This window comes from Hyposmocoma kahamanoa, unplaced genomic scaffold, assembly GCF_003589595.1.
Source record: "Hyposmocoma kahamanoa isolate Upper Pololo Valley unplaced genomic scaffold, ASM358959v1 66, whole genome shotgun sequence".
NCBI lineage: Eukaryota > Metazoa > Arthropoda > Insecta > Lepidoptera > Cosmopterigidae > Hyposmocoma > Hyposmocoma kahamanoa.
Window position 1 is genome coordinate 11929876 of NW_020653854.1, and position 16965 is coordinate 11946840.

The 16965-nt window shown below is 33.7% G+C and overlaps 2 protein-coding genes across 2 annotated transcripts in view; both read left to right on the plus strand.

The window, feature by feature from the left end:
- Positions 1–75: 75 nt before the first annotated feature.
- LOC113231801 (membrane alanyl aminopeptidase-like) lies at positions 76–5981 on the plus strand. Its single transcript, XM_026466335.1, has 10 exons — positions 76–312; positions 393–585; positions 664–853; positions 1200–1300; positions 2775–2954; positions 3353–3537; positions 3753–3920; positions 4443–4589; positions 5113–5182; positions 5661–5981. Exons 1-10 carry the CDS (start codon positions 83–85, stop codon positions 5973–5975), a joined length of 1779 nt encoding a protein of 592 aa, XP_026322120.1. The 5' UTR covers positions 76–82; the 3' UTR covers positions 5976–5981.
- A 3543-nt stretch (positions 5982–9524) lies between these two features.
- LOC113231890 overlaps positions 9525–16965 on the plus strand; it is a 25958-nt gene continuing 18517 nt past the window's right edge. Inside the window, exons 1-15 of the mRNA XM_026466430.1 lie at positions 9525–9557; positions 9641–10164; positions 10342–10500; positions 12306–12623; positions 12738–12921; positions 13014–13255; positions 13345–13534; positions 13614–13803; positions 13990–14090; positions 14173–14352; positions 14627–14823; positions 14934–15063; positions 15141–15325; positions 15523–15592; positions 15695–15862. Of these exons, the coding sequence (XP_026322215.1) occupies positions 9555–9557; positions 9641–10164; positions 10342–10500; positions 12306–12623; positions 12738–12921; positions 13014–13255; positions 13345–13534; positions 13614–13803; positions 13990–14090; positions 14173–14352; positions 14627–14823; positions 14934–15063; positions 15141–15325; positions 15523–15592; positions 15695–15862 (2841 nt within the window). The 5' untranslated portion in view covers positions 9525–9554. The remainder of the gene's footprint in view (positions 9558–9640; positions 10165–10341; positions 10501–12305; positions 12624–12737; positions 12922–13013; positions 13256–13344; positions 13535–13613; positions 13804–13989; positions 14091–14172; positions 14353–14626; positions 14824–14933; positions 15064–15140; positions 15326–15522; positions 15593–15694; positions 15863–16965) is intronic.

Below are 16965 nucleotides of genomic sequence, written 5' to 3' on the forward strand. Positions count from 1 at the left end.
TTCTGAGTGTTTTTTCTGAGTGTTCGATCTTTGTATTAATAATTATAGTGAAGATATTTATTATTTTTAGGTGGAGACAGAAATGGAATTTGAGACTCGTTTTGTTGTTGAACAAGTTCACACCGCTCTTCTAGCAGATTCTGCCGATAATGCTCATCCTCTTTCAAATCCTGGAGTAGGAAGCCCGCAAGCTGTGAGCGCTATGTTTAGTACAATAACTTATAACAAAGGCGCTTCCATAATAAGACAGACTGAGCACTTCCTGGGTTCTGAAGTTCATACACAAGGGTTGATAAATTATTTAAAGCGAAGGTATAATTACTTTCCGTGTTGGTGTGGCTATATAATGTATAATGATGTGGGCACATATAATTTAAAAAAAAATATTACAGATCTTTCCTCACTGCTAAGCCAATAGACTTATTTGTGGATCTTGAGAGCGTTGGTATTGAAACAGGTGCACTTGAAGCGTATGGTCCTCAATTCAACTTTATCGAATACTATAAATCTTGGACTGAGCAACCTGGACATCCACTGCTCAGTGTTAACGTGAACCATGCCACTGGCCGCATGACCATCACCCAGGTGAAAATTTATAGATATTTAAAAAATAATTTGAACTATTTGGAAACGTTATGTTATTAAGTATATATTTATTTGCAGCGCCGTTTTTCTATCAACACTGGCTTTTCGAGCGCCCCTACGAATTACATTGTGCCTATTACTTTTGCAAGGGCTAGGGACCCAGACTTCAGCAACACGAAACCTTCTCATATTTTGACTGACTCCGTTACTATTATTGACCGTGGATCCGTCGGCGACGAGTGGGTCATTTTCAACAAGCAGCAAACTGGTAAATGATAATTATTAATACAAAGAGCGAACACAAAGATAAATCTTTCCACCGCAAAGGACCTTTCGAACCTGTGACCACGGAATTCCGTCCTCATCGCTCTTCTAACTGAGCTACAGATAGAGTAATCAAGTCGATGAAATTCTTCAATATGTCTGTATGTACGTTAAAAATCTTTGCATTGTGTTTGTCCGGCTTTCGACGTCTTAGTTTTTCTCTGTGTTCAGTCTTTGTATTAATGACATTTACTCGTATACAATAATAAAGTTAAATTATTTAGATTCATAGGCATGTTACTGTTTTTTTGAACTGGTATTTCTCAATATATTTTTCTTTTTACTTGTAGGGTTCTATAGAGTAAACTATGATGATTACACTTGGAATCTTATTGCTCTTGCTCTTAGAGGCGACGACAGAACTCGTATTCATGAGTATAACAGAGCCCAGGTAAGTTCGAAATAAAATAGGTGAATTTGGCACAAAGTTGGTAAATACTAATATTATTATTAAATGTTTTGTACAGGGTGTAATCGTTAAGAGTACCCAGGCGAATATTCCATAAATATAGGAGATATCAAAAAACTTTAAACTGATATCGAAAGTACGTTACCTAAAGAGTAAATCGATATCAATTACTTTTTTTAAATAAAACTTGAAATGTCCAAAATTTGAACATTAAACGCTCCGATACAGTTAACATGACATTTTTACAGAGGCTTTAGTTTCCCTACTGTAAGAGGTAACAATAAGTTAACAAATAACAAAACAACTATAAATAAAGTAATAAAACAATTTTTTAATATAGTAAAAATTTAATGACATAGTTAATTACTTGGTCAAGGGTAAGTTGTCTATAAAAATGAATAAAATTGATCAAATTATTTTAGTTCTGTTCGACTCAGTTTCATATAAGAATCATTTCATTGTATGGGACGAAAAAAATCGTGACAACAGAAGTTGGTCAAATTTAATAAAAAGATTTTTCATACAAATTGAATACATTTTATTATTATATTTAACCAAATTCTGCTGTCCCGATTCTATTTTTCCATTACAATAAAATAATTGTTGTAAGAAACTGAGTCTATCAGCATTAACAAAAATTACTCAATTTTATTTATTGAAACTATCCGTGGCCGAACGGTTACCATGCTGGTCTGCCACACAGAGGTCCCGGGTTTGATTCCCGGGCTGGGAGAAATATTCGTATAGTTTTCATTTATTTCTCTCGTGACTTTGGGTGTAATTTGTCGTTGTCTATGTGTGTGTCCAAGGCACCCGCAACACAGGGTTTCCCTAGAGCGGGGTTATGAGTGTGTGCGTTATTATTATATTTTACATGAAAAATATTTGTTTTAATTTGACCAAGTTCTGTTGTCCATACTTTTTTCGTCCCATATAATAAAATAATCCTTACATGAAACTGAGTCGATCAGCACATACAAAAATTTGACCAATTTTATATATTTTTATGGGCAACTCACACTTGACCAAATAAATGCCTATGCCATCATATTTTAATTCGATTAAAAGATAGTTTTATTACTTTATTTATATCAGTTTTATTATCTGTTATTGTTACCTCTTACGATACGAAAACAATAAAGCCTCTCTCTACAAATCTCTTATTAAATGTATGGGAGCGTTTAATGTTAAAATTTTGGACATTTCTAGTTTTATTTTAAAAAAAATATTCACGTCGATTTACTCATTAGGTAGCGTACTTTCGATATCAGTTTCAAGGTTTTTAATATCTCTTATAGTTATGGAATAACCACCTAGGTACACTTACACGATTACACCCTGTATATTAGACGTTAGGTGATACCAACCAGCTTATTTGTTTGAATAGTTATTTCCTATATATATTCTTGTTGTATGTCAAAATATGAATATATAATATATAAATTCTATATTACAGATCGTGAATGATCTGTTTCAATTCGCGCGCTCTGGTGTAATGACATACAATCGAGCATTTAACCTTTTGGCATTCTTGGAGAACGAAACTGAGTACGCGCCGTGGTTTGCTGCTATTACTGGCATTAATTGGCTCCGGAACAGACTCGCTAGCTCTCCTGATCTACTTTTAGAGCTCAACGTAAGTATTTGATAGATTCAGGCGTTACTTTGAGGAAGTGCAATAAAAATGGAAGTAAATTTGTTCGCTACTCCGCGAACAAGCGCAGTTATTTTGCACGATAACCTTCATTGGGTTCGTGAAGTAGCAAATTAATTTACTTCCATTTTTCTCAACGTAAGTATCATAACTGCTTGTTATTAGTATAGAACTCTGAGAGTCTATAAAAGTGTATGTTATTACTTCGTAAAATGTGATTGTATAATTTTGATATACCGAAAATTACAAATGATTGATCTAAATATTTTGGTTTAGTTTCATCACCACTTATTAGCAAGGTGTATATGTATGTATATTATTACGTGTAAGATGTCTTCTTAAAAAAGTATATGAAGGTAATGCCTGATTTCTTCTTCCAGGATGTGGTCATTAAATGGGCTAACACAGTCATGACACAGCTTACATATGTACCTAGAGACGGAGAATCGTGGATAGAGTCGTACCTGCGTTATCAATTAGCGCCATTGATGTGTGCAATGGGAGTCCCCGCCTGCCGTGCGGCAGCTACGACACAATTCCAAGCTCTTAGGGATACTGACACCCCGTATGTCTAACTCTTTAATTCACTTTCGACCTTGTATGTGTGTGTTTGTTTGTATTTGCGTTTGTGTGTCCCCTGAACAACTGGTTCTTATCAGTCTAACAATTATTTTGTTTTTGCATACCACTTAATTAACAATGTACGGCTTGCCAGTCAGTAACAGTATTTAATGAAAGAACATTTGTAAATCTATTTTAAGAATGCACTTTTTTACACAGTGTACCAGTAGACAGTCGTAATTGGGTATACTGTAATGCTCTTCGTGAAGGCACTACATCGGACTTCGATTTTCTTTGGGATCGATTCCTGACGCACAACGTCTACACCGAGAAGATTGTATTGTTGCAGACTCTAGGTTGCACACCTTACAACAGCTCACTTTATAAGTAAGCATATTTCCGTATTCCTGAACGTTACTTGTACTTTTACGGATTCAGTGAAATACCAGTGAAGTTTGCCTCAAAGATGCTCACATGAAGAAGGTGATTAAAAATGCGATTTTAATCACCTTCTTCATGTGAGCAAGTAATCACTAAGTGTTTTTATTGAATGTCAGGATCTTTCATCGCCATAATATTCAATTCTTTTTTGTGAAATTACTCCACTAGTTTGTTATAATCGTGTTAATAATTATAACAAACATATAATCATAAAGCTTATAATTAGGAATTGAATATATCGATCAATGTGATTGTGATAATTAGCGTATCCTAATTGATTTATAGTTTTAAGTGGAAGATACGACAGCACCACAAGCTATACGTTTTTATCCGTCAACGTGTAGCTTGATGTGCATGCTACAACTATAACTAATCTAATTATCGAATGTCATATTTGCTAATTAAAGCTGATGCGGAAATTGAATGTGTTTATTCCATATGTGTATACATTATTGTGAAATTTCGTAGATTTGTGAATGCCATCGTTTCGGACAACTTTGAAGTCCGTCCTCAAGACTACACGACCGCTTTTAGCTCTGCTGTCAACGGCAATGAAGGGAATACGATGATCGTCTTCGCTTACATTCAAGACTACCTCGATCAAGTTACACAAGCGTAAGTAATTATATTTTTACTTTTTTATTTTCGAGACATAATATAGGAACTGAACTCTGAACTCATACTTCCAGCAATGACTTGCAGGGCGTTAATGTAGTTCACGACAACCCTATAAAAGAGTTGCTAGTTGTTGTTGCAATCAAATAGGATTTGATAAAAGTTAAAATTCGATGTAAAAATTATTACTTTCCATTACAATCACGCAGTCATTGAAGCAATATTAAATTTTCTCAATTTTCTCATATACATTTTTATCCTTCACTCTACTGCATTCTACTATCTACTCTTTATACCCGTCAATAGAAAAATAAGATTCCTCTACAATACTATCCCATCGATTTTTATTTCGTTACGATTTTAGTCACGAGCATTCTTGTACTTTAAATAAAAAAGTAACTGATAAATACTAATCTTTATTAACAATGTGATTTAGAGATGTCAAAATGTGTAAACCAAGATTGTCAGCTTTGCAAATCAGTTTTATAACGCTGACGTCTTTAATTTTGTTACGTATTCCCAGGTTCAATTCAGCTACGACGCCTCTGGCCTACATTTCCTCTCGATTGAGAACTGAAAGTCAAGTATTGGAGGTAAGTTGTTAGACAGTGGTAGTATAATTATTTATTCCTGAAACATTTGCTTAAGGTCAAATGTCTTGATACTGTTTTCGTTCAAAATTTTTATTGAATGCCGATAAGATTGTTTTCTACCAAAATATTACTGTGATATCAGAAATAATTTTTATGTAATAATTATTATTTACGAACTTACCTGTTAATGCTTTTAAATAGTTCATACAATAATTGTACTTATAATTAATTACCTTCCTAAATACCTATTCTAAAAATTATTTCGTTGGACTCAGTTATATTGTACTTTAATTTTAAATGCCTCAAATTAAACACTACGATTGATTATATCGATTATATCACATTAACATCTTAATATAACACACGTTTAGAATTTCGGACATTCATGAGCAACATTTTTATATGACAACAAACGCTTGACATGTCATATTCAGTCTATTAATTAACAACTAATTTACATTCTCATACGTACTTGCAGTTCCAAAGATGGGTCAATGACAGCCGTGCAGACTTAGGCGACGACTACCAAGCTGTTTATAACAATGCCAATGCTGCCCTCGAGAGCATCCAATGGGTACAAGATGTCTCTTCAGACTTGAACGACTATTTCACCGGTGATGATATCACCTTCGATACGACTACATCAAGTAGTACTACTACGGAACAGATAACCACCGTAACACCTGGCCTTCTGGTGGAACCTATCACACCAGAATTTCCAAACTCCGCTGTCTCCACCGCCGTCTCTTTGTTACTCCTTTCACTCGGAGTCACCGTTCACTGGTTTTTCTAAGTTGTCTATTATTATAATTCTTTTGCGTCTATCATTATTTGGAATATCTTAACTCATATGTTATGAAATACCTAAGTACTAAAATTATACTTATAAGTAATAATTTTTACCTGAAAAATGATAGGTGCATGACAGTGATGTTGTAAGTATGGATCATAGAGGTTGTGATACTCCAAATGTCTTAGAGCAAAAAATAAACGATTGTAAATAAGATGGAGCCTATGTGCTTTATTTATTAAATAAAGAATATTTTTACATAATTCTTATGTTTTTCGTTACCAGTTGAAATGTCAAATTTATTGTATGTGATATTAAAAAAATTAGGTATTTATATATAATGAAAAACATAACAATTTTAAGACATGTACATTAATCGAAAAGAAACCGACATGAAGTCTTTTAATTTGAAATGGAAACAAACCGATACCCATAGGTTGCTCCGAATATCAACAGTCATTTGAGCTGACACATAATGTCGGTAGTTGCACAAAATTGCCAAAATATACTTGGATTACATATCAGTACATGTTATAGTAGTTTATGTGACTGTTACATAATGAAAGGTATTAAAATATACGAGTGTGCCTTTATGAAACGAGCCGACAAGCGTGTTTCATGAAAACATTACACGAGTGTTTTAATGCCTAATTATGTACAGTTACGTACACTGCTTTATCTATACACATATTATAAGCTCTCTATGATGTGTTCAGGAACCGCATGTTACGACTGGCGAAATGGCGGCTAATAAAAACTTTGCTCACGCATGTCACGCAACACACGTTTTTTTTATTCATAGACAAACTGGAGTCGGCCCCAACTATCATATCGTTCGATATAAAGTAACGTGTGAAATTTGTCAAAATTGTTTGCTATTGATTGACTTCGAATAAAACTTCATCTCGACTGATATTAGAATTGAGGTTCAATTAAATTGTATTGTTTTTCAGAGGTGTTTGAAGTTTAATAATAAAATCGAATTTGATGTTATTAGCAATAATAACATTTTCACAGATAACAATTTTTTTCAAACAATAGTTTATCTTTATGCTGGTCGTAATTTGCGGTTTTTGAACACATAATAGAGTACACTACCTCCACTATCACCATCGTTAATAACCTAACCTCCGATTAAAAATACCGACCTCAAAAGTTATTCATCCCCTAGTTTACCACCCTTAGAGGTGGAATATTTTCTTCAAATTGAAATGGGACCACTTCTGAGGTACTCTCTTTTCAACAAAAAAAGAATTATCAATATCGGTTCACAAATGGCAAAGTAATCGCGTAACATCATACAAATATATATATATATATATATATATATATATATATATATATATACAGACGAATTGAGAACCTCCTCCTTTTTTGAAGTGGGTTAAAAATGTGAAAACATGAAACACATAATAGAGAGTTTATGGTATGTGTATAGATAAAAATGTCAATATTTGGTATTTAGACTTCATAATGGATGGCATACTTAAATTTGAGCCATGTAAAATTGCGACTTGTGTCGCTAAAACAGCTGTATAAGCTAAGTTCATTTTTAAACAGGTTTTTGCGGCTTAGACTGTTTAATTTGGATTATTGTAACGTAGTCTACGGGCCTTGTTTACTGAAGAAATCGGAGTAGATTCAGCGAGTCCACAACTCTTGTGTCCAATTTTGCTATCCAGTCCCTCACTCTCTCATATTACCCCGTTTCTTAATTCTTTTGGCCTTTTAAATATGTCGTAGACGTAGATTAAAATTGGATTGTCTGATATTTAACCTGAGACATTATGGTGTACCTCAATATTCGGCTAACAAATTCTCCTGGAATGACAGAATAATAGATCAGACTCGGTCAACGTGGTACCCAGTGTTACAATATCGTTCGTTTTTTCGGTTACACTCCTTCAGAGGAAGCTTTCGGTTTGCTTCGTCTAAATGTTGGAATGACATTCCACCCCCGATTAAACTTAGCCAGTCGTTGGGCACTTTTAAAAGAAAGCTACTTAACGTACGGAAAACCACAATGTTGCTGGACTAAATCGCTATCGCAACTGCATTATATGTAGCAAATAGTTTCTTGGCATTGTTTTAAGTTTCTCTTTAGTTTATTTGTCACCTAAGTAAACTTTAGTATATGTAAAATAATAATAATAATTCAAAATAATAATTATTAAATAATAATATTATAATAATTTGTTTGTTTTCTCCACATTAACACTTTTATCTCACGACATATTAAACAAATGTAACCATTTGAATGTTGAAGACTATCGCTCAAACTGTGTAGAACCCTGGTTTTGAGAGACCGTCTTCCTTTGTGAAAAAAAATTATTACAATGAAAAATACGAAAACTCTGTGGTGAAGTTATAACTACTACATAATTTAACATATACATAAAAAACAAAAAATAAAGCTAAAATTTAAAATAATTTTCAATTGGTGTGTGTAAAAAGTTATAACCTGTTCCAATGCCATTTGTATCTGTATTTACTGTTCTATTACTTGCAATATAATAATATATATTCCTATACTCAACAAAATAATAAATTAATTTTAAGCACGTCCCACAAATTTAAAATATATGATTGTTGTGAAGTCTGATAATTGTCAGCAGCGAATGTCAAGGTGGAACCTGAAGCAGCGTTTAGTGCTGAGGCTCCATATTTTTCATAAGCACTAGATTCCACTACATTTCCGAAACTGTACCTTTATTAACCATTTTATTGTAAATTTGCTTATGAATAAATGTCCTATTATTGTAAACCCTGAAGTTGTGAATATAAATGAGGCTGAACATTTTTCATATATGTTATTTTTAAAATCTCATGAAAGGATAAGTTAACTGACAAGCAGATGTTACAACTTTCACAGCTTCCTAACCTCACTGACATACTCAGAGATAGAACATTTGTTGCACGTAAACGTTCGATATTGCTAACCTAGTTCAACAAATAATCAACCTTGTTCTAGAAATAAAACATATACATACGATAAATAAACGACTCAATTAGAGGTGTTAGAGTTGGGTCACCATTTCTATGGTTATGTTGCGTCTGTGTAATGTAGCTACTAGCTTTTGGGTTTCGCATGTAATTTTTATTTAGATATTAATTTGGGGGTAGAATGAATGTTAAGACCGGAGGAATGTTATGACTGTAGTATTATAGTTTTTTGGTCGACGTATGCAAATTATAGAACCTCCACGCTAAGTACACTTAATGTTATTTGTTCCGTAATCAATAAAATTGAGGACGCTAAAACTAAATTTAAGATGCACATTGTTACGTGGATGTTTGAATCTAGACAAAAGGCTTTCCACAAATGATGAAAATTTCAAAACGAAGTTTTGAAATAAAGCAGTATGATCAATTGTTTTGAATAATTCGATAAATAAACCGAATCATATTTTTGTGAATTTATCTTAACTTCCTTTGTTACATTTATATATATAATTATTATATTTGCTTTGAAACAATATTTATCAAATGATTAATGTTATCTTTTAGATAAGATTATGAAAAATTTTAATACTGGCTTCAAAAGGTTAAAAGCTTCATTTCAATCACATTATCAGTAGAAAAATGGTGAGTATCTATAATAATAATTTTCATATTTTTTTAAAAGTCATGGGGCCTAATATTCTAAAATTTATTGTTTTTGTTTTAAGGCGAAACGATTTTTAATTTTCTGGATAGGCTTGGCCCTTACTCAGGGTCTATTTGCCCTAAGTCCTATTCCTGTTGATGAGGATGAGTGGGAATCTTTTCTAACAATGCTGCGTGATCCAGCGTATCGTCTCCCTACATCAACACGTCCTAGGCATTACGAAGTAAATCTGACTCCTTACTTCGAAACAGTTTCCAATGGTGAAATTCCTTTCACTTTTGACGGCCACGTTACAATTTACACGAGACCAACAGTGGAGGATGTCAATGAAATAGTCTTGCATTGTAATGATTTGATTATCCTATCACTATCCGTTCAGTACCAACTAGGTAACGAAACCGAAATCATTTCATATCCTGATCGAAACTATGAGTGCGAGATGCCTTATTCATTCTTGAGGATACCAGTTACACAAACTTTACAACTAAATCAAGAGTACATAATAAAATCGACGTTCAAAGGTAACCTACAGACTAACATGAGAGGATTCTATAGAAGTTGGTACGAAGACAGTACTAGCAAAAGGTAAAATGGATGAAAACGTTGAACGTAAATTTGAAATTGTTTTCGTTGTTTTATAAAGTTCTGTTAATTTTTTTGTAAGTATCGGTGATCTAAAAATATTTGAAAGTTTTTGAATGTTATTGTGTCGTATTGATTATAAATGTATAATTTATTGTGAATTTCGTTAAATATTCCTAGATGGATGGGTACCACGCAATTCCAGCCTGGTCATGCGCGACAAGCGTTCCCCTGCTATGATGAACCTGCCTTTAAGGCAACATTCGACATCACCATAAATCGCGAACCCGACTTCAGCCCTACTATCTCCAACATGCCACTGAAAGGTCCTGGCGAAGTGTAAGTATCGACCAAATGTTAATAAAAATGGAAGTAAATTAATCTTACTGCTGCGCGAATCCATTGGAAGTTAAATTGTGCTGAATTATTTTTTATGAAATTAATTTTCTCACCCTAAAATAAATAACACAAGCGCAACTATGGTCACAGATACGACCACGAAAAATATGCCTATGCCTGACAGGTGTTTCGACTCTCTACGAGGCATCCTCAGGGATTGTTGATTGTTCGACGCTCGGTCGAGGAATGACCTCGCTCAGAATGGTTGGTCATAATTATACCCCACTACCTCCACTATCACCATCGTTAAAAATATGAAAATATTTAGCACAATTGCCTGCAATAACAGTGATGACGCAATATTCAATTGTTCAATAATTATTATAAATCCCCTATTGTTATATCTAATTATTTCCATATGTTCTAGAATTACTTGAACGTATTTAAAAATTCGTATTAAAATAACACATGTTATTAAAGGATCATTTTTTTTTTCACTTTAAGTTTGCAAAAATAGTTGGCAAAAAAATTTAAAAGGTCAACTTGTTTAACGATTGATACATAAAATAAATTAAATCAATGGATATTTTAATCTGTTTTGAGCTAGTAAAATATGTTTGATTAGTATAAATTAACTTTGATAGGTTCATGTTGGGTCTCAAAATTAAGACAAATGAGCATTAAAAAATAAAATTTCGATTATGTTCTTTATAATTCGATTTACTAAAATACTTTTTTTTGTACTTAAATTTGAATTGACTTATTGTTGTGTATACGTATATTAACCCATATTGAGCTTCATTCAATATTTTTTGGTACCTACTTATTGATAAATTGTAGTCAAGTTATGGGAAAGAAACAATAATTACAGGAACTTCATGCATTTAGAAATCTTTATAATTAAGTACTTACTTAGTGGAAAATTAAACTTAAGGTAAGTACGTATACTAAACTAAATTATTGAATAATTAAAAGACGTTTTGATTTTGTGGGTCGGCCACGTTTTCTTTTTTGGCCTATGGGAATATTTTTGGCCTTAAGTGGTGCCGATAAATACTTCAGACGAATCGCCATTTCTATGACATGTTTGCACATTTGTTTTCGTAAATTGCGGGCAACTGCATTTGTTGTTGCTTCTTGTTTGCTTCTTGCTTGCACTGTTACTTCCCAATGTGAAAAATAAATCTCGTATTCATCATCATCAGCATCTGACTGTGAAATGGTCACTTTCTGTCCATCCTAACTCAATGACAGGCGGTTACCAATCATCCACAAAACACCGCGAAAATTTAGGGATAATTTTTTTCATTAAAAATAGAAACCGAATATATTTTTCATTTGAAAACATATTTTTAAAAGTTTAGGTATGCAATAGGTCTAAGTATATTTATTAAGACGCCAGTATCAAAGGATGCTGGTTATAAATACCATCAATCGTTAAAACAAAACACCAATAATAAAAAAGGGGATCAAATATTATTTTTCAATACCAAATATTAATACAGTACACTTAAACATAATGATAGTGTTACCTTGAATGCAGTTCATTTATAATTTATCTGCAGATCAACTAATATAGACGGAACAATTAATATATATATGAAACAAAAAAATACCCTTAAAAAGTGCACATTTAGAATAGATGAATTATATTTTTAATTATTAAATAATATTGTCCCTCAAATTAATAGGTCCAAAGTAATAGGTACTTTATACCGAATTGGAAACAGATATTGTTATAGTATATTTGTGTCAAAAAGGGCAAAAACATGACACAAAAATTTAATGTTTCGAATTGTTTACAGATTAAGTGACGGGAGAATAGCTGAAACTTTCGAAACTACTATGTATACTTCAACTTATCTTCTTGCTTTTATCGTTTCCCACTATACAATAGTATCAGAGGGTACCAACGCTACCAGACCTTTTAATATTTACGCGAGGGATAATGCCGGCTCTACGGGTGACTGGTCTTTGGAAATCGGAGAACTCCTTTTGGAAGAGATGGAACGATATACTGACTTCCCCTACTATACTATGGCCGACAACATGGACATGAAACAGGCAGCCATTCCCGATTTTTCTGCTGGCGCTATGGAAAACTGGGGTCTTCTCACTTACAGGTTACCTTATTATTGTCTACAGACGTGACGATTTATGATAACATGTTTAAATTTTTAATAAATTTGAACATATTATTAAAGTTAAAAGTTTCCCAATTAAATTATTTATTACAGGGAAATGAACATCCTCTATGATCCGTTGAATTCCAATCACTTCTACAAACAACGTGTAGCTAATATTGTGGCACATGAGGTTGCACATATGTGGTTTGGTAACCTTGTTACTTGCGCCTGGTGGGATGTTCTTTGGCTAAATGAAGGATTCGCTAGATTTTACCAGTATTTCCTGACAGAACGTGTAAGAAATCTTTTGCTATTGTGTAAAAATCTTATAAAAACTTATTATATATTCGCCCGTTTCTTTATGGAATCTTTTACTTTTTTGTATAGGTTGCCCCATATCTACATTATGAAACCCGCTTTATCGTAGAGCAGGTACATGTCTCCCTTCTCTCGGATTCATGGGACTCTGCTCACGCTTTAACTGATCCTAGTGTTGACAACCCCGCTTCTGTCAGCGCACACTTTTCCACCATAACGTATGCTAAAGGCGCTTCTGTGCTTCGCATGACTCAGTACTTACTCGGAAAGGATACTTATGAAAGGGGACTTCGGAATTATCTTAAAGACAGGTAATCATTGAACTCACTAGGAGGCTTTTTTAAGTCACTCAAATGGAGAACTAATCACTATAGCGTTTCATTTAATTAATACACTTTAGACAATTCGACGTCGCGGATCCAGAAGATCTATTTAACGCTTTGGAAATAGTTGCCAAGGAGGATGGTGCACTAACGGCGTACGACGGCATAACCGTGACCAGCTATATGAAATCTTGGTCTGAACGTGCCGGCCACCCACTGCTCACCGTTACAGTAAATCAACAGACAGGACAGATTATTGTCTACCAGGTACCTTCATAAACATTATAATTTCATAACAGCGCTGTCATGCTCGGTGAATTTTACTATGATATTATTGAATTTTCAGGCTCGTTTCAATCTCAACACTGGAGTATCTGAAATTCCAACAATTTGGGAAGTCCCTATCACATGGAGCAGAGGTGGCGCCCCTGAATTCACAAACTTAAAACCCTCTGTTGTCCTGAAAGAACAAGTGACTGTACTTCAGCGAGGCACTATCGGCTTAGAATGGGTCATATTTAATAAACAACAAACTGGTATTTTAATTATTTATTTGTATTGCAAGTCTAACTTTACTTAATTTTTTATCTTTAAGTATAAAGTTTACAGGTCCTTTTTTCTATGTGAAACATATTTAAATAATAATGACAATACTAGTTATTTTGATAAATACTCCCTCATTTTTCGAAAATATTCCAATGTTGTTTGATTATTTTCTTCAGGTTTCTACAGAGTCAACTATGACAATACAAACTGGGCTCTCATTACACGAGCATTAAGAGGTCCCAATAGAACAGACATCCATGAGTATAACCGTGCTCAGGTAAGATAGTATTTATTATCGATCTTCAATGTTACATATTTGTTTTCAGTTCATTATTTTTAACAAAATGTTTCTTTTGTAGATTATTGATGATCTATTCCTCTTTGCAAGATCCGGTTTGATGCCCTATAACACGGCTCTAAACATCCTTTCGTTCCTGGAGTTTGAAGATGCGTATACTCCTTGGATGGCCGCAATTACCGGATTCAATTTTCTTATCAGAAGATTGGCACACGATCCAGAAAACTTACAAAAGTTAAATGTAAAATATCTTTTGCAAAATATTCTATTTTAATTTGTTTTCTGTGTCAATGTAAGAAATTTGTACAAATAACAGCTAAAAGTTATGTACAATTACCAACTCCAAATGAAAACAATTGGGGTCCCTTACTCGCCCTAAATATTTTTTAGACTGCTCCTTAGATTCCTCTATCATGTATATACCGTGGCCAGCGATGGGTAGAGATACTGCAATATATGAACACGTACAAATTTATATATATATTATTATTGTACAACGTTTTATATATTTTTAGAATCTAATCATCGAATGGAGCGCGGCGGTGACAGCCAAACTTCGGTTTGCAGAAATATTTGATAAGGACAATTACGACAATTACTTGGATGACCTGCAGCGTATGTACGTTATGGAATTCCTTTGTAACGTTGGTCATAGAGATTGCGTAAGCTCGGGTTACCAGAACTTCCAACAATGGAGGCACATTGACGGATTGTGAGTATTTTATCGGTGTGTACCTACTTATGAGTTCCTGCATCCAATTTTTAACATGTCAGGTATATATTATATATTGCATTTGTTAGAAATTCATAGTTTTGTTTCAGTGTACCACCAAACATGAGACCTTGGGTATTCTGCGTGGGATTGCGCCAAGGCAATTCTGCTGATTTCGATTACTATTGGAATCGTTATCTTCTGCAGGACGTTGCTAGCGATAAAGTGGTTATGCTGCAAGTGAGGAATAAAATGTCTTTTTTAAAATATATTAATTTTTTTATTGTAATTAGGTTATAGTGGGAGTAATATTTTAGGTAGCCGGCTGTACCACTAATGAGGCCAGTTTAGAGAAATTCTTGGACGCTATCGTAGCTGATGACGATGCAATTCGTCCTCAAGATTTCAATACAGCACTCAACTCTGCTGTTAGCCGTAATGAAGAAAACACACTCAGGGCGTTCAAATGGCTTCAGAAAAATATCAATCGGACCACTGAAACGTAAGATATTGCTTGTAGTGTAGTAGTAAATTCCGATTTATCAATATTATTTTTGTGTTCGCATAGAAATTAGGTTAATAAAATGAATTTACTTTGTACTATGTATTATTGTCACTTGTTTGGTACCTATATAAATTCTAATAATTCATTATGGATATACGTTAATTAAAAACTGTTTAAATTAACAAAATTTGCAGACTTGGTAGCGTGTCAACGCCTGTAAGCTATATCGCTGCGCGCCTTCTAAATGAAGACCAAATTAGTGAGGTAAGTCAGAGAGAGTTAATCGAAAAACCTTTCAACTAAATATACACTACAAATAGAAGACACCCAAAATATACTCATGTTATGAATATTTTTGTGTGTCAGTTCCGAAGTTGGCTACAAGAGGTCCGTGCAGAAATCGGCGAGGCAGCATATAATACTGGCATTAATGGAATAGCTACAGCTCGAAGCAACCTTGAATGGTCCGCTAAAAGGATTGATGAACTTGTTATCTACTTCGAAACTGGCTACGTTGAAGATATCATCGAAGAATAATAGCTCCCGTTACGGAACCAATTATGGATACCGCCATGTATTTAAACACCGATCCCGTCACTAATCCTGTCTTTGCCGGGTTCTGCCAATATTGTTTCAAATTCTTAGATTGTAAATTTAAACGTTGTGATATATAATGTATAATTATTGTTACATAAATTATATTTTTAAAATATTTGTTTATATTTTAAAATTATTGCTCTTGCTGATGCGGTTCGAGTGTCACCGCTGTCTACAAAGTCTCAAAAGGGAATGGCAGTTTAAAAGCGCGCGCATGAGGTTTGCTTAGCGATATTCCGTGACGACCTGTTTTAAATCATAATGAAAATAAGGCAAAGGAAATGTAAAACAGCTTCACTATTTTCCGCTAACAACTGTCTGATATCCGAGGCTTGCAGTCGAATCTCACTTCAGTTTTTCACTCTCCAAAACCAAAAATCCTCAACTGCTTTTCCTGCCTACATTTGAGATCAAATGTTTGGCTATGGCTATATCTTTGGAGGATTCTGGATGAAGCAGATATTCCCACTGTGTCTTACATAAATCTAAAAAAATAAGTGTCCATTTGAAAGCCATAAAATTAAATAAATACATTTTTGTTACGTAAATAAGCCGTAATTAATGAACAATAAACAAAGCTGATTAAAAGAACATTGATTAGTTTAAGTGGCACATTAAAGATAATGTGATTAGCAAAGGAGGAATGATATTGTTTAATTGATAGATAACGAGATAATCTTCCAAAAATTCTTTGCAATGCAAAGATAACGGTATTTTGTATATATTTTATAAAACAATTGAAGTGGACGATGTGGACTGTGTGAGATTGGAGTGAAGAAACTACAGAAATGAGAAAATTGGAATGTCATAAAGAATACTAGTATTGGAAAATGACCCTTACGACAAAATGTCTCTTAGAACATTTCAATTTCCCACCGTCGATATGTATAATATATATGTACACAACCACACGCACGCACGCACACACACATTTATACATATATACAGTGGTGGTCATGGAATTAAGAACGTTTAATGACACGAAGGCATTATTAATAGGGGTTAAAGTATGAAATTGCCGATTTGTACTGAAAATCTAA

Coding starts and splice junctions, on each gene's coding strand:
- LOC113231801 (XM_026466335.1), top strand. CDS start 83: ATGGAATTTGAGACTCGTTTTGTTGTTGAACAAGTTCACACCGCTCTT. Junction 313..392: donor ATAAATTATTTAAAGCGAAG/GTATAATTACTT, acceptor AAAATATTACAG/ATCTTTCCTCACTGCTAAGC. Junction 3,921..4,442: donor TACAACAGCTCACTTTATAA/GTAAGCATATTT, acceptor GAAATTTCGTAG/ATTTGTGAATGCCATCGTTT.